Source organism: Melospiza georgiana, chromosome 18 (assembly GCF_028018845.1).
Source record: "Melospiza georgiana isolate bMelGeo1 chromosome 18, bMelGeo1.pri, whole genome shotgun sequence".
Classification (NCBI taxonomy): Eukaryota; Metazoa; Chordata; class Aves; order Passeriformes; family Passerellidae; genus Melospiza; species Melospiza georgiana.
The window spans coordinates 11644497-11665464 of NC_080447.1; the positions used below are offsets into that span (position 1 = coordinate 11644497).

The window sequence follows — 20968 nt, forward strand, 5'->3', positions numbered from 1 at the left end:
ACACGAATTAGCACTCCAACATTAGTTTAGAAAGAATGAACAGTGCTTGCCTTCTGTGCCCATCACCTTACATGGAGCAGAAGAACCTTTAAATATAGAAAAAGCCTGCAGAGCAGCAAAGTAATTCAAGGAAAGCAATTGTTTCACAAAGGAAAACTGAAAAGGCAACAAGCTGAGCTTCACATTAACCCACCAGCATTTTAATTTCATATTCACCCCCAAAAGCCAGACACAAACCCAATAACAGTGATTTTCATAGGGCTGAATGTGCCAAATTTCACAACATCACGGACACTGGCAAAATCACAGCCCCAAACCACACGGTGTCAGGCAGGGTAGGAAATCGGTGTTGCTGAGGAAGGGGAAAGTGAAGGAGAAGGAGGATCGGGAAAATCCAGTCACGGACCGGTCCCGGTTACCGCGCACAGAGTCTGGGCAAATCTGGCAACGAGGCCGCTCAGGAGAGGGCCACGCTTGGGGGAGGAAACAGCGGGGAGCGGGTACGAGCCCAGGCAGCCAGGGCAGGCCCGGAAAGCCCCGCAGAGCAGCGGGCACGGCCGGGACACGGGCGGCCCCGCAGCCGAGGCCCGAGCGCGGCCTACCCATCCCCGAGCCCGCGGCTGCCACTCACATCTGGCTGACGAGCTTCTGGCGGAAGTTGGTGCTGCGCCAGTCGGTCTCGGGCCCGGTCACGTCCATGGCGGCCCCCGGAGCGCGTCCCGCCGCCTCCGCCGCTGCCCTGGGCCTCCGCCGCGCCGCCGCTTCCGCCGCGCGAGGGATCGCGGGAAATGCAGTCCCGCAGCGAGCCCCGCCGCCTCGCGCGGGATCTGCCTGCTCGGAGTGAGGCTCGCTGGGAAATGTAGTCCGGCCCAGGAGCGCTACTCAGCTGTGGCGGCCCGGGCGCGCCCCGCGCTGGCCCCGAGGGTGGCGGCCGCGGCAGCCCCGCGTTCCCCGCGGCCGTGACCGGCCCGGCGCTCACTGGGCACAGCAGCGGCACCTGCCCGGGCGGTGCTGGGGCCGCCCACGCCGCCCGCCCCGGTTCCGGCCGCCGCCGCCCCTCCCTCGCCCGGTGGGTTCCGGGTCGCACATGAAGGCGGAGGCGCCGCCGCCGCTCTCGGTAGGTGCTGCGGCGGGGGCGGGGGAACGCGGGCCCCGGCCGGGCCGCTCCCCTGCCGGCGGCACCGGCGCTGCCGTTCCCGGGGGGCCGCGGTGGGAGCGTGTCCTGGCCCGACCCCGGCCGAGGCCGCGGCCCCCGCCTCAGGGCTGCCCTCCTCAGGGCTGCCTTCCTCAGGGCTGCCTCCGCGGGCACCGGGGCAGGGAGGGCGCCCCACGGCCGAAGCCGCTGCCGGGGCCGTGGCTGCAGCCGGCGGCGCGACCCGCCCGGGCCCGGCAGGGTGAGGCCGGCCCCGGTACCGGCACGAGGGGCGAGCACGGCGGGTGTCAGCCCTGCAAGGGCAATGGCAGCCCGGCAGGAGAAAGTAAAACCGTGACTGGGCTCGACCTGGCTGTGACCTCCTCCTCCTCCTCCTCCTCAGGGCTGGTCCGGAGCCAGCTGCCTCAGGGAGGGGCGAGCGGTGCCAGGTCACCTTCCCCCGCAGGGAACGCTGCTCGTTCTCTGGCACTGCTGAGAAATGGCGAAACCATGGGGCAAAACCCCGCAGACTCCTGCCAGGACAAAATTCATGTGGTGAATAATGTGAAAAAATTCGTGTTCATGAGAAACTGGAGCTGGAAATGCTGGAAGAGGCCCTTGCTCTCTTCCGGGTCATTTAAGTGTTGTGTTTGGCGTAGGAATAATTACTGTCTAACTTTTTTCCTCCTTGTGTTTTAGAATGCTTAAAAAGTCACTATGTGATTTAAGCAATTCAGTCAATCAGGTTGAATTCTTGGCAGCTACCTGAGTTTCTCAAAATTCTTTGAGCAGATTGCCTAATATATAAATTGCACAACAGAAAACATTACAGTTCTATGAATGTGGGTAAGTTGCAACACTGAAGATACAACTAAGATAAAACACTCAAATTAGAAAGCTCATGTTCTGTAGGTTGTTAGTACAACCTAAAGAACATGGGCTTTCTAATTTGAGGGTTTTACCTCATCTGTATCTTCAGGGAGGAAAAAATACTTAAATTTTAAAAATTATTCATGGGAGGAAAAAATATTTTTGAATACCCATTTATTTAATTATAGATATACTCCATGGTGGTGTTGTCATATACATTTTAAATGAGGTGCTTTATTCTGGATATGTCTTAGAAATAACTTGTAATGGTTTGGGAGGAAAAAAAGCAAAACCAAAAAAAAAATCAGGTGTTTGCTGAAAGGAATGAATGCCAGCATTTGTGAGACAGCAGCATTTGCAAAAGCTGTTTCCCAAGCCACACCTTTGGGTTCCTCCCACTGTTCAAGTATGCTACTAATGCTAGAAACTGAAAATGGCTCAGAAAGTCAATTCAGAGTGTGTTCTGCTTATTCCCGTTAGTGATGTGATGGAGGACTGTGTGTACAGACCAGGCAAAAGCACATCATCATTTGAGTGCTCAAAAATAATGCTGAGATATGGAATAATACCAGATACCCTCCTTTCTTTCCTTCTTTTCCTGGGGACCTGGTCAAAAGGAGTTGTTTGGGTTGTTCCTTGTATTTGTAGGAGGTTCCTGAAATGGAGTATTTTAGAATATTTATTTTTGCACAGCTGTGAATGCATAGAGGGATCCTGAAAGAATTACTGATAAAAGCTTCTGCCTTCCCTTTTCCTTGCAAAAGCCTGAAACTGGCTCAAGTTTTATCTACACATAACATGAACTCAGTTGGCTTCTCTGTAGCAAGTGCCCATTACACATTATCACACAGCTGGTGAATTATTCTGCTATTTGCACCCCAGTCAGAATGAACAATAGTTTTGCTTTTCATTTTACATTGTTTGTGGCATCGCATTTGTTTTCCCAACTATTTTGGCAGGCACCCAGCTGCCTCCCTTGCTCCTCATTCCCTGAGTTAGCTGATGTGTGTTTGTGTGTCCTGCCTGCAGATCCCCAGGGCTCAGCACTTTGCTCCTGCAGCTTGTCTCGTCAGGCTTGAAACCTGCTTTAAATCCTAAGCCTTGTCGCTCCCTAGGGAGAGGTGAAGGTGTGGGCAGCCTTAGGGCACAGATTTCCAAATTCTTCCAGTGCATTAAAATTTTTAAGTGCCTGATGTGTTTGGATCCCAAGCAGCACAGCGCACTGGCTGTTCTGTGTTGGGGAAAAGCCCCTGCAAGAAGGGACCAAGAGGAACTACATCACTTTGAGCAGCAAGAGCAAAGTCATGCTGGGTGAGAGGAGCTCCAGATATCCCAGCAGGCAGGAGACAGGCCTGGCTGCAAGGCAGCTTTGGAAGGAGAGACCCTGGGGGTCCTGGTGAGCTGAATGCGATTTCTCCAGTGGGGTCCAGCTTCATTCTGGGCTGTGTCAGCAAGAGTACAGCCAGTAGATCGTGTGGATTATCACTTCCCACTCTGTTAAGCCTTCATAATCCCAAAAAACTGCCCAGTTTTGAGCTCTCTACTGAAAGAAAAAGCTGAGAATTCAGTGGAGGAGCCATATAGGGCAGGAGCACTTACAAGAAGATACAAGCACCTGCAAGGCAAGAGCACTGGATTTTGTTCAGTACAGGGCAAAAAGAATAAGGGCAGAGCCAGCTGACATTTTTTAAGCTACCTAATGGGCACAGGACAGTGTAGAGCCAAACTCCTTTGTGCATGCCAGGGATGAGAGGCAACTGTCACAAATTGCAGAGAGAAAATTCACACAGCTAAAGAAGAAAATAAATCTGCTGGTTAAACAATCAGTTTTCTGACTGCTGACAAGGATGGAGATTTTGCTCTTGACTAGACAAGGCTCTCCACATCCTGACCTGATTTTGAAGGTTTCCCTGCTTTGAGCAGATTGGACTAGAGACCTCCCAAAGTTTCTTTTTCAGTCTAAACGATTCCACACTTCTAAGAAAGCAAGGGACCCCCACCAAGCTGGAGCCACCTGTCCATATGGCAGTGAGCTGAACAGATTTGGATACCCGACACCAGCAAGCCTGAGTTTATTTTGGGCACAGCTGATGCACAAGAAAATATCACTGTGTGCGTAAAACACCTCTTTGGAGTGATGTAACTGACAGCCACGAGCTCCTGAGTACAAAAATGGCTGAGTTTCCATAGAAACTAACTTGGTTAATCCTTCCTGCATCCAGCCATTTCTCTACAGGAGAGAATCAAGGCTGTCAGCACAACTTTACAAGAAGACACCCCCAAAGGCACACATGCAGGTGACATCAGGGGCATCTCTGTGAGCTGGATGCTGGTCAGCAAGGGGAGAATACCTGGCTAGGTGTGTATCACACCACACACACCAACTACTTCAGCACTAGAAATGAGCTGTACCTTGTTAGAGCACAGCATCCTTCTCCAGAAAAGAGAGGCTGAGTTAATTCCTGTAATAATCTATACCATGTTAAACAGCATCCCTCCCCAGAAAAGATAGGCTGAGTTAATTCCTGTAATGGCAGCACATGTGTGACAATGGATCTGTGCTGAAAAACATCATTAGGACAGACATTGCATTCTTCTCTATCTTATCTGTCTTGCCATGCCCTTAACTTTTCCTTTCCCCTCTGCTTGTAGTTGAGTTACTCCATTTCTAGACCTTAAAAGGATAAGGATTTTTAGTGAGCATACCAGTTTCTCACCATTTTGCCATTGATCAAACTACAGTGCATTCCCTAAATTCCTCCTGTCCCACTGCCAACTTCCTCAATCATAACCCACATACCTTTATTATGAAAGCAAATATTCTGTTGTTGATCAGAGAGGAGATTTTATTTTTAAAAATTACCATGACTCTTTTAATGGGTAGTTAATTAATTATTTCAGTTGAATAATCAGAAGGCTAAGACCTCTACTTTTCTTTGTGCCAATAATCAGCAGAAGCATGTTGTAGAATTTGAATACAAGACAACCACAGAGTTATCTGCAGGTCACTGAGACATTCAGCTTTCACTGTGTCCATAGCTGGTGATTCAGTGAACTTTGTGTATAATACAGGAAAGAGAAGAAAGAACTACTTTGCTCCCTCCATTGCAAGGCATGGCTGCCTTCTCTTGGTTCCCAGATGGAATCCAGACACAGAATGTAGAAGATTTCAGTCCACTGAAAAAGAGCAGCCTTGTGTTTCTAGGTACCCCTGAGGGTTTTTCCATTTATGGGGGATTTTTCTGCCTGTTGTCATTTTTTTAACTCCTTGATTCAAAGTGACCAAACAGCCAACATCTTTCTACACTTGCCTGCAGACATGCACATACAATTACTGATCTCATATGCTTTCTTCTTTATGTACTGGAAACTCAGTTGTAATACCTTAAAATTGATCACTACATCAACCCACATCCTCTAAAATACAAACTAACACAACTGCAGGGTCAAATACATTGTCCAACCAGCAAAGGAAATGTCTAGCCTGATTTTCTCTGCAGTTTCAAAGTGGTCAGAACAAGGACTTGCCTGTTTCTGCAGACAACATCCCACAGCACATGAGACAATACTTGTTGTCTTTGCTACTGTTAAAGATGCACAATGAACTCAAAGAATTCCTCACATTTCCCACCTGCAGGGTTAGTTCTGCAGTACTCAGCCACTGAACTGACTACTGACCACTGAGAAATTTTTTCAAGAAGAGAAGGGAAAGCAAACATATTACTCAAATTTCTAAGAGCTTGTCTCAGTCCCAGAGCTGTTTTCACAATAACAGAAATAAGAGAGCAGAGAAGCCTTAGGAACATCCTATGAGCAAGAAGCTGAAGGTACAAGCAGGAAGCTGAGAGTAGAGATGCTCAGGTTGGAGGAACAAACCTGTTCTGTCTCTCTGTCCAGAACTGTGCTGCTTACATTACATTTAGGCAGCTTTGGGTTGGTTTTGGGTTTTTTAAAATAAAGATTAGGCAAAATTGATTTTTAGACAGCATCAAATGCACAAAGCACACTGGTCAGACCACACAGTTTGAGAAGCAGGGTGCTGTGCTAACAGCAACATCCCTCCTCAGCAATTTTGTAATCAGATTTAGAACAATACCCAAAGAAAAACACAAAATGATCAATCAACTCAGTGAACACACTGCATTTAATCCAGAAACCTCAAATCCCAAATCCATCCCACTTCTCTTTGAAAGAAGCCCACAGCACAACCCCACTAACCCTGCCTGAGCAGCTGCTCCTGGGGCAGCTGCTGCAGAGCTGAGCACCCTCAGCTGAGGGAATCCTGCTGGCCACATCCCCACAGCCACCCTGTGATCCTCTGCCCTCCTTGGGCTCACGCCTCTTGTCTAACAGCTCCTGAAACTGCCCAGGTAGGAGTTAAGAGGGTTTTGGCTCACATCTGTCAGTCAGACTTTATAGATTAATACGACAAATGTTCACCTTTAATTGCTTAGGCTGGGAGCAGATCCTCAGGATGATGTACAAGCATCACCCCGAGGGACAGTCCAGCTCACCAGTGACAGCTGGGTACAGCCCAGGGACAGGAGTTGGGAACAGGAGGTCAGCACTGCCAGAATTCAGAAAGGAGAGCACAGCAAAAAATCTGCAGGTTCAGCTGTTACCCAGCCAAAAATCAGCTGTGGAGGATGGCTCAGCTGCACTCCCAGCATCTCCTCTTGCCCACACTGGGTGGTCACAGCAGAGCTGGTTGGTTCAGCTCTTGATAATGGTTGTGGCATAATTGAAGTATCTACTCCAATTAAGTGTGAGATAAACTCCCTGCAGATCTGCAGGACAGCTCCCACTTGTCACTGAGAGCTGTTCAGATCCTAATGCTCACACTGGCTACAGAATCACTAAATAATTTATCCTTTTAATGTATTTCTATTTTCTCTCTTTCATAATACCATTTCATCTTCCTGCTTCCAGTTACATTTGTAAGATCAGATCTCTTCTGGGGCTTTACTTGCTGAAAGCCTCATCCTCTTTCTGTTACTTTTTCAGATTATTCAGGTCGAGAATATATTCTGAACAGTTACTATCTTCAATAATATTAAATAAAATTAAATAAATAAAGGCTTACATTATTGTATGGGTTTCCCACTCTACCCTGCATGTATCTCTGTCTGTAACAAGCTTCCCCTACAATACATTTATTTTCTAACACTTATTACAGGGCTTCAGTGCCCCTGTAGTTTTATCTCTCTCTTATCTTGCCTTGGCCTCTCTCCCACCAATGACTGCAGTATAAAATATAGGATTGTATCAAAGGTCCCCCTAATCCTGAAATGTTCTTGGATTCAGAAAATAGTTAATTTGTTGCTTTTACTTCTGCTTTTTGATACAGTAATTTTACTTCCATAGGGACTCCTTTTGATACAGCTCTCTAAGAGGAAAAGATAAAACCTGTTTTGGAGCTTTAACCACATTAAACCACATTAGCAGAGTTAATCTTAATCAGTTCCTCATTTGGACCATATGTCACCCTACTTTGGTTTTGCTGTATTTCCTTTTAGTGAAATGGGAAATTTCTGATCAACATCATGTAACACTCACTGCTTCACTTGCCTTTCTTACTACATTATTTCCCTTGCCTCAATCCATCACTCTTAGTATTCCCCAGGAGCAAATGCAATGATACACTAATGTTTTGTCTGCTTTCATTTGATTTCTAGGAAAAGCATCAACCTGTCATGAAAAATAAGCCATTACTCATCTCTTCAGCTGATGATGGATAGTTTTCCCTCTCTAATTGACCTGAGTGCTCCCCACAAGGCTGTTTTGTCAGAGCTGCTCTTGGTTTTGCTGGCAAAGAGCAGATAAACATTAATTCACTTTCTCAGGGTATTTTCCATCCCATTCACCTTTTGTTTTGGGCAGTGTAGGGTAACTTCCTCAGGCAGAACAATAAACATTCTCATATTTCTTGGTGTCATCTGGGCAGCTCCTTCCTGGCTGCCATGCCCAGAGTACCTGCAGTGTTTGAGATCTGCAGTGCTGCCCTCACTGTCTGTGGCTGCCACAATGAAACAATGGTTCCATTTCTTCACTCTCTGTTTGCATTTGCTGGGTTTGTTCTCTTCTGCTTCCCTGACTGCTGCTAACCCCTTGTGACTGTCCCTTGTGGCTCTAAGCTATTTCCCAGGCTGCTGAAGAGAGGATCTTCTGAGTGTGTTAGCAGCCAAATCAGCTCACTTATTTCCTTTGGCTAATGGGGGGTGTTTTTTAATGTGTGCTGACAACTGGATAGAGTCTATAAGCCCTGACTGCCACAACTTCTGACATTCTTCAAAGACAATGGACAGGGTAAATTACAGGATGGTGGAAGAGGACTCATGAGATTTTGATTGCTTAACCATAGACATGAAACAATCACTTGCAGAGAGTTTTTTACAGATGTTTCCCAATGTGCCGTAGGGGACCTTCCCAGTGTGTCAGTGGCAGCCCTAGAAAAAGGTACAGGATAGCCTTGGGCAGTGCCCATTCTGGAGGAAATACTTCCTCTCTGCAGGGAGTCATGGGGAAGTGGAAAGTAGCTGTGCATGCCTGCTTGAAATTGCCAAAATAAAGAAACTCACTTTGAAACCTGCAGTTTCATACAGTATTCTGTACAATTAAGGTTGGAAATGTGCTTAGCTGCAGAAAATGCAAAAAGCAAAACAGGGAGAGAGAGGAGAGAGAGGAGAGAGGAGATTCTGTGATGAAATATTAATAGAAAGATGGAAGGTGCAATTTATACTGCTGAAAAGTTACCTGAGAATGCCAGGCGATTGGAATTTGGCATAATTCCGATTTGAAATTTGGGAGAATTACCATTTGGACTTTGGCAAAATTTTGGTCCATTTTTTGTTGCAGCTGATGCAGAAATACAGAAGAAACAAGGGGGTTTGGTAATGGATTGGGAAGTGAAACACTTGCTAAGAAAAAAAATACCTGCTGACACGTACTCTGATATTGGTGTGAAAACCCAGGAATCAGAATACCTGACTCCTGGGTTTGGAAAACCTTATTCTTATTTGGAAAACCTGTTTTTGGAAAACCTTATTCTACCTCTTTGGTGTGCTCATGTCCATCTGTGTGTTTTCAGTATAATTTGGAACAATTTGTCCAGGGCAGAGCTGTCTCCCCATTACCTGAAGAGTCGCTTTATTTTCTGCGACGGGCTCAGAGCGCCGTCTGTAAAGCAAAAAGCACAAACCTTTGCCGGTTCCGCTGTCTCACAGATTTCATTCTGCTGCAGCTGGTGGCTGAGCACTTGTGCCTGGGATGGCTGAGGAGCAGGAGCTGACTCAGGCCCACAGAGGTGCCCTGGAGGCGCCGGTGCAGCCGCAGCAGCAGCGCAGCAGCAGCACGTACCGCAGCGCGGAGCACTCGCAGGCGCTGCTCAGCGGGCTGGTGTCGCTCCGGGACAGCAGCATCCTCTTCGATGTGGTGCTGGTGGTGGAGGACAAACCCATCGAGGCTCATCGTATCCTCCTGGCTGCCTCCTGTGACTACTTCAGGTATGCTGCTGTCACCCTGGTTCTTGAAGGTTTTCTGGTTTTTACATTCTTGTAACAAACTTTCTCACGTGCTTTCTGTAAATAACTTATTGGTTTGCATTCTTTTATGGATGAAGGGAAATTTGATAGACTTGGTTTGTCCAGTGTCATTGGAGAGGTGGCACTGTCGTCTTCCAATCCACTTCTGGAAATCAATAAACTTTTGGAAATCAATAAATGTTGGAGTCAGAAATTAAACGCCCTCTTTTACCTTAGAAAGTCCAGTGTCCACTGTGGTGGTGTTTGTAGGGGTCTTAGGACGAGGAAAGAGATGAGATTCTTGACTCCATGTTTCAGAAGGTTGATTTATTTTATGATATATATTATATGAAAAGAAAATTATATATTAAAACATATATTTATATATAATATACAATGTATACTATATTAAAAGAATAGAAAAAAGGATTTCATCAGAAGGTTAGCAAGGAATAGAAAGGAATGCTAACAAAAGCTCGTGACTCTCAGAGAGTCCGAGCCAGCTGACTGTGATTGGCCATTAATTAGAAACAACCACATGAGACCAAACAAAGATGCACCTGTTGCATTCCACAGCAGCAAATAATCATTTTTTACATTTTGTTCCTGAGGCCTCTCAGCTTCTCAAGAGAAAAATCCCAGCAAAAAGATTTTTCATAAAATATGTCTTTGAACGTCCGCGTTCTTTTATTTCGTGTCCTAGAGCGACACACTGCAGCAACAGGCACTTGTGGTGTTGTTGTGGGTCTTAGGATGAGGTGAGAGATGAGAATTGACTCCCAAGTTCTCAGAAGGCTGATTTATTATTTTATTATATTATATTAAAAGAAAATGATATATTAAAACTATACTAAAGAAAGAGAAGGGAGATATCAGAAGGCTAGAAAAGAATGAATAATAAAAACCCGTGACTGACTAGAGAGTCTGACACAGCTGGACTGGGATTGGTTATGAAGTAAAGACAATTCACATGCTGGGTAAACAATTCTCCAAATCACATTCCAAATAGGAAAACATGGAAAAGTTGAAGCTTCTCAGGAGAAAAAATCCTGGCAAAGGGATTTTTCATAAAATATTACAGTAACGGGCACGTGGCTGGCTGTTAGTCACAGCTGTGACATCCAAAGCTTCTGGCTGGGCAGACTCCTTCTGAATGGAAAATCAGACCTGTAGGATGGAGCTGAGGCTGTTGTAGCCACATTTCTCCTCACAGAGAAAAGCAAGGCAATCTTCCCAAGAATATTTCTGGGATTCACATTCTCTGAACCTCAGAGAACAATCTAAACAATTCTCATCTCATTTGCTGTGCCTGTGTTGTGCAAAAGTAGAATGCAATATGGAGATTGTTTACCCAGTGATGGAGTTTTGTTTCCTTGGCCTGTCAGGGCCAGGTGTGTGTGTGTGTCTCAGGACTGGTTCTGTGCAGTGGAGTGCAGTTGAGTGATTGGCAGATTCAGTTTAGATGTAATGTAACATAATGTAATATAGTGTAATAAAGTAATTAATTAGCCTTCTTTTGCTCTTTCTACAATACTGCCTCCTGCCTGTTCCTGTGTTATTCTCAGCACAAGAGTGACAGGCTGTTTCAAAATACTAACTATGGCTTTATTCATCTCTCTGTTATTTCTCTGCAGAAATAAAGCTCTTGTTCCTGCACACTGAGCTTACCTCCACTAAATTCACTGTGGTACTTGGAGGTTTATAAAGAGGAGAGACTATCTGAACTGGTGTCTTCTGCTTAAGTGCACTCTAAGTGGCTTTTAACATATCCTTGGCATTGTAAGACTTTGCCTGTGGTGGTGATCATTTCATAATACACAAAACCTCACTGGAGCTGGGTCACTGCTGTGTGCCTGTAGGGTGACTCACTGGCCATTAAACCAGGCTGTCCCCAGGCAATGCGATGAGCAGTTCCTTTGTTTTCATAGAGCAAACACCCAAGTCAATCCAGACAAATTTCTAACTGAAGGAAGAACTGCTCTGCCTTGGAAAAAAAATCCCACTGTCCTGAGTTCCTCTGTTTCCTCTTCCCCCACACCCAGAGTATCTGCCTTGGGTGGGTATTTAAGTCCTTCACTTGTGAACTGTCCCTTCTAGGTTGCCCCTACTGCTTTCCTGCACAATGAAGTGTTACTTTCACTTAAGTGCTACAGACCTAAAGGCCTGTACTCTTAACTTAGATCACATTAAAGTGTCCAGCTAGGTTTTTGTATTTCCGAATATTTTTTATGTTCCCAGGACAACATAAGATGAGCAAACTGGAAATAGCTTCAATGCAAATCTGCCATAGCATGTGCCATTGTCTGTTTTGCAGAGGAATGTTTGCAGGAGGATTGAGAGAGATGGAACAAGAAGAAGTTCATATTCATGGCATCACCTACAATGCAATGTGTAAAATCTTGAACTTCATTTACACTTCTGAGCTGGAACTCAGTGTGAACAGTGTACAGGAAACCTTAGCTGCAGCCTGTCAGCTCCAGGTGAGGTACTGGGAGATGTGACAAAAAAGAAACAAAAGCGATGATGAAAGAAACAGAAAACATGGATATCTAGTTAGAGGGAGGGTTAAGAGGTGAGCAGGAGCTTGGGCATGATAAGAAGGATTTCTGGGATGCTGTATCCACTGCAACTAACTGTGGAAGGGTAGGAACAATGAATGGGTACTTGCACATCTCATTTGTGCCAATGGTTTCACTAGTTAAAACATTACCCATTTCATCTAGAGAAGTATTTTATGTAGCATTCACTTTCACTGATGTGTTTGTGAAAGCTTCCCTGAAACAGAAAATCCCTGGCCTATGGTAAAGAATTGGGTTTGCTGCTCAGAAATTGTTGTGCTGCTCGAGGTGAGTCCACAGGCACATGAGCTCTCCTGACCCCATCACTACAGGAAATCCTGCCACTATGGTCTGCACTGAGTGCAGGGTTCATGTGCTTTTAAGACAAGTTTTTTTCCTTTCTAATTTCCCCTGCAGCTAACTGCTGCACAAGGCTTTGGTACTTTGTGAGTGCTTGCTTGGGTTGGTTTTTACATACTTTGTTAGCAGAGGGGCTCCTGGACAGCAGTTAGATCTTTGTTCCTCCTGCCAGATACAACTTCAAATTGTGTTCAGAAGACAGTACTAAATATTCATTTTCCTTTCCAATGGCTTCCTGTGCTCTTGAGTGAAATATTTGTTAGAGATACAATCTTTGATATAGCATGTCTGTAATGCTCTGGGAAAACAAGCACAGAGTGACTGTAATCACTTTGTCCTGTGTGTTTTCCTGGCTGCTCCAAGCAGGTAGCAGAGCAGGCAGTGCCAAGGGTCACACATGTCCTGGAAGGGACATTGCTGCTGCACCTGAGGCCAAGCTTAGCCTTGCAGCAGAGCATGGCTAGAAGAGCTGTGTTATATTCATCCACACACCCATGCTGAGTTCTGTTTCTCTAGGGAAAGCTGAATAGGACACAGGTGACCACGGTGCTCAGACTGTGAGAGGAGCAGCCATTCTCTGGACAATTTCCATGCAGTCATCCCAGGCTTCAGTCTCCTGTCTTTTAAGTGTGGGGCAGGTGGTGTCTGAAATGAGAAACCTCTCTGTCTTGCAGATTCCAGAAGTCATTAAGTTCTGTTGTGATTTCCTCATGTCCTGGGTCGATGAAGAGAACATCCTTGATGTGTACAGACTAGCTGACCACTATGACTTGAAGCATTTGAGTGAGCAGCTGGACTCCTACATTCTGAAGAACTTCACAGCTTTCTCAAGGACACAAGTGTACCGACAGCTGCCTCTGCAGAAGGTCTACTCCCTTCTCAGCAGCAACCGCTTGGAGGTTAACTATGAGTTTGAAGTTTATGATGGAGCACTTTTTTATCATTATTCTCCAGAGGAACTGGAGACAGATCAGGTCTCCCTGATGGAGCCCCTTAAGCTACTTGAGACAGTTCGTTTTCCTCTGATGGAACCCCAGATCCTGCAAAGACTCCATGACAAATTAAGCCCATGTCCTTTAAAAGATACAGTTGCAGATGCATTAATGTACCACAAGAATGAATGTCTTCAGCCAATGCTTCAGAGCTCCCAGACACAGCTGAGATCAGAGTTCCAGTGTGTAGTGGGATTTGGAGGGATGCATTCTACTCCCTCCATCGTCCTCAGTGATCAAGCCAAGTATCTGAACCCGTTGTTGGGGGAGTGGAGGCACTTTACAGCTGCACTAGCCCCCAGAATGTCCAACCAAGGGATTGCTGTTCTCAATAATTTTGTATATTTAATTGGTGGAGACAACAATGTAAGTGGTTTTCGAGCCGAGTCAAGGTGTTGGAGGTAAGATAAGGATAATCCTGCTATTAATTTTATTGCCTATTTCTGATTCAGTAAGCCAGCAGACAGTCAGTACACTTGCCAGCCAAAAGATCAGGAACTGAGCAGGAGCCTCACTGAAAGCAAACACAAGAAATGAGCTTCATTTAATGAGCTTCATAGTAACAGGAAGCTCCCAGCAGTGCTTATGAGACAAAGCTGAGCCTGACAGTGTAGAAACAGCTACTCCTTCAAGAGTGTTACTTGTGCTTCTTTCTGCCTTGTTGGAGGAGGGAGTATTAAAGGTGTGGGAAGCAGTAATGAGCCTGAACTCTAGACTGTCTAGATGTTCTCTAACTAGCATTTTCTGGAAGTCTTCTATGTGTAGTTTTTGTCCCAGTACAAAAGGATTTAAAATAAAATGTTCTTACCAACAGATTTTCAAGAATCTGTGTGCACAAGAGCAGCATTCCAGAGTGCTTTTATATTACTGTGTGACAGGGAAGAGCAGGAGGGAGGAGCAGGTTTCATCCCCTTTACATTGCAAAAACAGATATAAACCCTTCTGTCTTTATATTGTGCTCAGTTTACAAGCCTTAGCTGAGTTGCTCTTATTTTATGGCATGGATAATTTCAATTCTCAACCAGTTTTCTCTGTAACTAAAATTTCCAGATGAGAGAGTTAGTTTGACATGAAAGTGAATGATGAGATTCACTTTGAGCAGCAGATATTTGGGGAAAAGAATCAAAGATATTTATATCAAAGAATCAACATATTTATGCCATTCTTGTATTCTTGAAGATCCAGATTGAGTCTGTGCTATTTTTAGACTGTGTTACCTTGTAGAATGGCTTTGTGCAAACAGAGATTGTGATGTGTAACCTGACAGCAGTGTACAAGATAATGGAAAACCTAGGCTTTGATAGCATCATTATGTCAGCCAAACTACATCTTCTATAAATAGAACAAAACAACTTTGCTAATAATAAAATGCTGACAAGGCCAAATTTCACATCACTGAGAGATGAGTTCAATTTCAGCTGAAGCCAGTGCAGTACCCACATCCCCAGAGCTGTCTGGTATTCCTGCAGTGATTCTGCAGCTGCAGGAATAACTTTCTTTGATCCCATTCTTTTGCAAGGTATGACCCACGACACAACAGATGGTTCCAGATCCAGTCCCTGCAGCAGGAGCACGCTGACCTCAGTGTTTGTGTCGTGGACAACTATATTTATGCCGTCGCAGGCCGAGATTACCATGAGGACCTGAGGGAAGTGGAGAGGTATGACCCTAAAACCAACACTTGGGAATATGTGACACCTCTGAAGAAGGAGGTAAGGAGTGCATTAGCCACACACACTACCACAGTCCCCCAATTCCTTATTTAAGCTTGCTAGATGTTTTTCTCAGGTGTAACTTTTGATTTGCTGATATTCAGATGGGAAGCAGTAAATTCTGTATATGGAGTAAATGGATGACAAGAAAATGAAATAATAGTATATGTAAATTACATTTTCCAGTTAAATGTTATTTTTTTCCTCTTTCTTGTTGATTTTGCCTGCATCTTTATTGTGTTAATCCTTAAAGCTATTAATAAAACAAATAATAAATGTGTGTCACTGCTGGAAATATAAAAAGCCTGAATTAAGTGCTACTGAGTAGAATAACTTGCATTCCTGATAATGCTGCTTGTATAAGAAAAATCACCAATAAAAAGGCTTCCAGGTAGATTAGGGAGTAAGGTTATAGTATGAAGGAACAATAAAGACAGAGAATGCTGCATTTCTGGAACTTTTAGAAATTCTAGTGTGTTTCATTAAGAAATTCACAATTATAATATCTTAAAGAGAACTGTCCATAAGAAAATCCTTTCTGCTTTTGATCTCTGCATAACTCATGACCAATATCACTCCCTTCATGTCTATTCCCTGCTTCCAAACCGGGAGAAATACCCAAGGTGTTGCTTTGCCGCGGTTGTGCCGTGCAGGTGTACGCGCACGCGGGAGCAGCGCTGGACGGGAAGATGTACATCTCGTGTGGCAGGAGAGGAGAGGATTACCTGAAGGAGCTGCAGTGCTACGACCCCAGGACGGAGCGCTGGGACGCGCTGGCCGACGGCCCCGTGCGGCGCGCGTGGCACGGCATGGCCGCGCTGCTGGGCAAGCTCTACGTCATCGGGGGCAGCAACAACGACTCCGGCTACAGGAGGGACGTGCACCAGGTGAGAGCAGGGCACGCCTTGGGAGATCCACATCTCTGGGCTGTTGTTGGAGGCCCCTCTGGTTAGTTATGGACCCTGGCCTCTCGGGGCATTTCTGGGTCACTGCAACCCCAAGATTGTTCAAAGTCTCTTTTCCCAGCCCGGCACTTGAAGGAGGAGTCAGAGCTCTTCATTTCTCGGTCTCAAGGTTGTTCATTGTTTCTCATCTATAGAAAATTTTCTCCTGCCCTGCCCGAGGTCCATCCAACAGGACAGTTCCAGGCACTAAGCCTGCCCCCAGGGCAGTGTTAGGTCTTTATACTAAAAACTACATGTACAATTATTAGAAATCAAAGGCAACTCTGACAAAGGGGAGAGAGAATGATGCATCTGACTCCATCATCAGAAGGCTAATGAATTACTTTATTACACGATACTATGTACATTGTATCTAAACTGAATCTGCCATGCACTCACTCTTGCTCACAACTGCTCACACTGGACTCATCTCTGATTCTCTCCTGACTGTCCCGTTACACACACCTGGCCCTGATAGGCCAAGGGAACAAACATCCTCACTCTGGGTAAATAATCTCCATATTGCATTCTACTATAGCACAACACAGGCACAGCAAGTGAGATAAGAATTGTGTTTTCCTTCTTCTCTGCTTGTCTCACAGTTTCTTTCTGTTCAGAGGGCATGTGAATACAACATACAATGTTTACAATTGCTTCCCAATACCTATCACCCATGTCAGACAGTGAGCTTCTACTCTAAACCAATCTGTGAGTGTCAACATCACAGCAGGAGATGGAGGCCAAGAAGAAGAAGGAGAAAGGCTGGACACACCCAGTTCCCTCCATCTTGCCTCCTGAACCCCCATACCAAAACCTCAAAATCTACTTTTCCACCCCACGATAACTTCACTAATATTCTACCTAAACTGTCATGGCTTGCTGATCTTCATATCTTCATATAGGGTTGGTAATTTGCTCCACGGGTCATAATCAAACCCACAGGTGTTCTGGGCTCTGTGCCAGGGTCCCTGAGCCCCCTGGCAGGGGTCCTGGACAGCAGAGGGATGTTCTGGGTTCCCACACTGGCCCACACGGTCCTACATGGACAAAGCAAAAGACAAGAAATACTCTTCTCCACGTAGGGACAAGTGTCCTGTTTATTGGCTTGGGAAGGGACACCTCAGACTCTGGCAACCCCCAGGTAGAAAGAGAGGGTTTCATTCTTGCAGGAGACTTTTATACCTGAGGAATGGGGCAGGGGAAGAGGACCCCAGCCAATGGGATACCATTGAGGAGGGGTAACAGGGGCCAGACCACCAGGGGTTATAGGATGAGGGAGAGACCATGTGATGGGAGAAGGGAATAACAATCCATGTGACATAACATAAACTATTTAGTGCAATACAACGACACCTGGGTCTTTTCTTGGCTACTTGTGGATGCTGGCACTTAGATGTAATGTCTTTCTCCTACTAAGTGTGCAAATAAAACTGTCTGCTCAGCTAGATGAGCTCTCCCCCACTCACCTGCAGAACTGGCAATGATTTCTTTACTGTTGTAAATAAACATTACTGTCTTGAACACTTTGTCTCACCCACAAAGCACTAAAGCTCCAGCACTTGGAATTCTTACCAATTTTAAAACATCTCTGATGGATAACTTCATTGGCATGCATATGCCCAGTAAAACATCAGTTAAATTTCCTTTATGCTGTCTTTCCATTAATTTTTTATAAGTGGAGAACTTTTGAATTACCTGTGTGTAATTGCAGGGCAGAGCTGTTAAGGATGTAAATTCCTACATATTGCCCCTACTTGGGGGTATGTTGGATGGCAGTTGTATAATGCAATTAAAATGTACAGTATGGTAAAAGTCATCTGGAGAGAACCTTATTGCAGCTTCTAGAACTGCTAGAGACTTGAAAAGAAGAAGAGATGCAGAGAAATGCAGTAAGTTCCTGCATATTCCCCTTACTTGGGGGTACTGGATGGCAGCTGTATAATGCAATTAAAATGTACAGTGTCTGATTATAAGGGACATCTGGAGAGAATTCTCTTCAGCCTTATTCCAGCTTCTAGAACTGCTAGAGACTTGAAAAGAAGACACAAAAAGTAACTGTTTTTATAGAGCCAGTGGAGATGGCAGAATTAAATCTAGCTGAAGAGTGTGTCTGAATGATAAGAAGGTGCCTACAAATGAAAGCAGTTAGCCAAGTAAGTACCAATGAAATCTGAAGGTCTCCAACATATGGCACAGAGGCAGCTTAGCAGATTTGTCATATTTGTATGTTCCAGCATTTCTTCTCTAATATGCAAACAGGTGAATTATGTCTGGGCTTATATTAGCACATGTCCCCATCTCTTTCACTTTTGTATACATTTTAGGAATGACATAAGCTGTTACTCCAGCAGCAGGGGCAGAACTTGTGATTTCAAAGCTGTGTGGCATCTGTGCACAAATTTCTGCTGAGCACTGTGCTTGTATTAGGTAGTCACATGCTGTCTCCATTATCAACTGATGATATTCCTTCCTAAATAATTTATCTTATGGCCAGCCTACAAGTTTATGAATGAGGATAAACTGGCCAAGCATAAAAATATGACCAAGGATACAAGTCCAGTTTTGCCTTCTCTCATTTCTTTTTTTGTTTTACAGGTTGCCTGCTATCAGCCAAGCACTGATCAGTGGACAAATGTGTGCCCACTTCCTGCAGGACATGGAGAGCCAGGCATTGCAGTCTTAGACAACAGGATTTATGTGCTGGGAGGCAGATCCCACAACAGGGGAATCCGCATGGACTATGTGCACATTTATGATGCAGAGAGAGACTGCTGGGAGGAAGGGCCCCAGCTGGAGGATGACATTTCTGGCATGGCTGCCTGTGTCCTCACATTGCCCAGGGCTATTTTAATGGAAACAGAGAAGTGGCTCTCAGAATGGCATGCAGACAGAATGAAGCATCATCTTGACTTTCCACCAGAAGTTATGAGTGTATCAGACTGGGAGGAATTTGACAACTCAAGTGAAGATTAGAAAATTTTAATTTTTTTTTCTTTTTTGCCAGTGAATGAAGAAATGAAGGCTTGGGAAAAGTACTTGAGAGATTTTATATGTCTTTCTTATATCATAAAAGTATTTAAAGGTTTTAAAAAGAAGTGTTTCGCACAAAATGCCATTCACAGTCAATACCTGCCCACCTGCAAGAGTCCTGCACAAAATGCACTGGCAGTCAGTACTGCCCCCCTGCCAGAAAGCAGCATTTTCACAGTAACCACACAACTGCCATTTCCCCCAGGTGTATAGAGGTTCTTGTACTTTGGAGGAGGCTTTTCTCAGCCTTCAGCATGGACAGAAAAAAGCACAGAAGGCTCAGCTTGACTAGCTTCTTTCCTTCCAGCTTTCAGCTCAAAATAGCTTCTTGAGATTTTTTTTTTCCTTTTCTTTTGGGTAATAAAACTTCCTAGCCAGCTTAATACAGGAAGGTAACACCTAGTGCTGCCCTCCTGTGCCAGGTGTCAGACAGCTTGATTAGGTTTTCAGCAGGAGTGAACATACAGAAACAGGAAGAGTAGCAAGTCTGAACCTTCATCCCATCTGGGCATGCAGCCATCCATGGAACTGGCTGAGAGTCTGTGAACTGACACCCACTCCTGAACTTCTATACTGCAAGTTCTGTCAACACAGTGGAAAGGAGATTTCTAGAAAAATCTCTCTGTACAGAATATGGCAATCTCATCATTTCATGGTCAGACCCATTTCATTGTTCTCAACCAGAAATTAATAAATTCTTGTCAGAACTTTTTTTAACTGCTGTCTCCATTTTATTAACAGTGATGTGGTGGCTGAAAGTTTCATTATATCCTGCAGCAGGATTGGCAAAGTTACTCCAGCCTGGGAGATGGGCAAGTTTTTCATTCTTTTATTATAGGCTTTACAAGAGAATAAAGACAGCAGACATTGGTTTGCCACAGCAAAAGAAAAAAAATAATGAGATAACAAGAAGTATGGGAGATTACACTGGTCCAAGACTCTGCAGTAGCTGAACCAATGCCAGGAACTACAGCTGAGAAAGATAAGGCACAGTAAATCCTTCCTTCATGGGGCCTTAAAATAATTGGTTCCTGACTCCTATCTTGCTTACCATTAGGTTAGAAGCTGATTTAAAGTCTGAACCAGTGTGGTACTGAACACTGTGAGATCCTTCCTGTAGGAGGGGTGGAGTAATCAGTGCAGAAAATCCTGAAAAACTCCCAAAAGCTTTTAAATCTTACAGCAATAATGGGCTTGCAGAAAGGCAAACCAGTGACAATCATGGGACTAGGCAAGTGTCATCACTTGTGACAAATACTGCCACTCAGAGAAATGCAGGAAATTCCTGCATATTCCCCCTGCTTGGGGTATTGGTTATGGAGGCAAAGATGATTTCAAACCAGACCTCAGTTACTCTGCTTTAGTAGACTGGGCTGCTGGAACAAGATTAAGAGTACTTGCACATTTGTTGAAATAAGTTCAATAGCTTTGTCTTGGTAAGAGGGACATTTGTTGGACTTCAGCACTGTCAGTTTTCTTCAGCACTTCTTTCACTGTCATTTCTTCAGCGCTGTCAATTTTCAGCTCCATCTCTGAACCTTTGCCAATTGGCAAATCAAACAAAAGACCTGGTAACAGCAGGAAACCCTGATTATGAGCTTTTTCAGAAAATAATTCTTTGATAGTGAACTCTGGTCTGCGCACAGGGTCTGGAAATACAGACTTTATTACACTGCAATATTAGAGACTGATAAATGACTGATAAATATTCATTTTTTGCCAGCAGAGTTACTTGTGATGGGTAGGAATTCAATGTAGCCTGCAGATGTAAGGACATCCCTCTCTGACCTGGCTATCACTAGAACCACTCCTTCCAGACTGCAGGGGGCAATTTGTTTCCTCTGCAAAAA

The 20968-nt window shown here is 44.8% G+C and overlaps 2 protein-coding genes across 4 annotated transcripts in view; one reads left to right on the top strand and one right to left on the bottom strand.

The window, feature by feature from the left end:
• Nucleotides 1-749, bottom strand: part of MED15 (mediator complex subunit 15) — a 28016-nt gene extending 27267 nt beyond the window's left edge. For all 3 annotated transcript variants that reach the window (XM_058037299.1, XM_058037298.1, XM_058037301.1), the window contains exon 1: nt 632-749. In XM_058037299.1, coding sequence (XP_057893282.1) covers nt 632-699 — 68 coding nt within the window. In that variant the 5' untranslated portion in view covers nt 700-749. The remainder of the gene's footprint in view (nt 1-631) is intronic.
• A 299-nt stretch (nt 750-1048) lies between these two features.
• KLHL22 (kelch like family member 22) lies at nt 1049-19835 on the top strand. Its single transcript, XM_058037185.1, has 7 exons — nt 1049-1117; nt 9243-9504; nt 11837-12002; nt 13115-13833; nt 14952-15144; nt 15798-16031; nt 18684-19835. Exons 2-7 carry the CDS (start codon nt 9269-9271, stop codon nt 19059-19061), a joined length of 1926 nt encoding a protein of 641 aa, XP_057893168.1. The 5' UTR covers nt 1049-1117; nt 9243-9268; the 3' UTR covers nt 19062-19835.
• The last annotated feature ends 1133 nt before the right edge of the window (nt 19836-20968 follow it).

What these genes read in the sequence shown, in the direction of transcription:
- KLHL22 (XM_058037185.1), top strand. Translation starts at nt 9,269, where the DNA reads ATGGCTGAGGAGCAGGAGCTGACTCAGGCCCACAGAGGTGCCCTGGAG. An exon ending in CTGCAGCCTGTCAGCTCCAG is followed by an intron (nt 12,003 to 13,114) that starts GTGAGGTACTGG and finishes TCTGTCTTGCAG; the next exon opens with ATTCCAGAAGTCATTAAGTT. An exon ending in TGACACCTCTGAAGAAGGAG is followed by an intron (nt 15,145 to 15,797) that starts GTAAGGAGTGCA and finishes TGTGCCGTGCAG; the next exon opens with GTGTACGCGCACGCGGGAGC.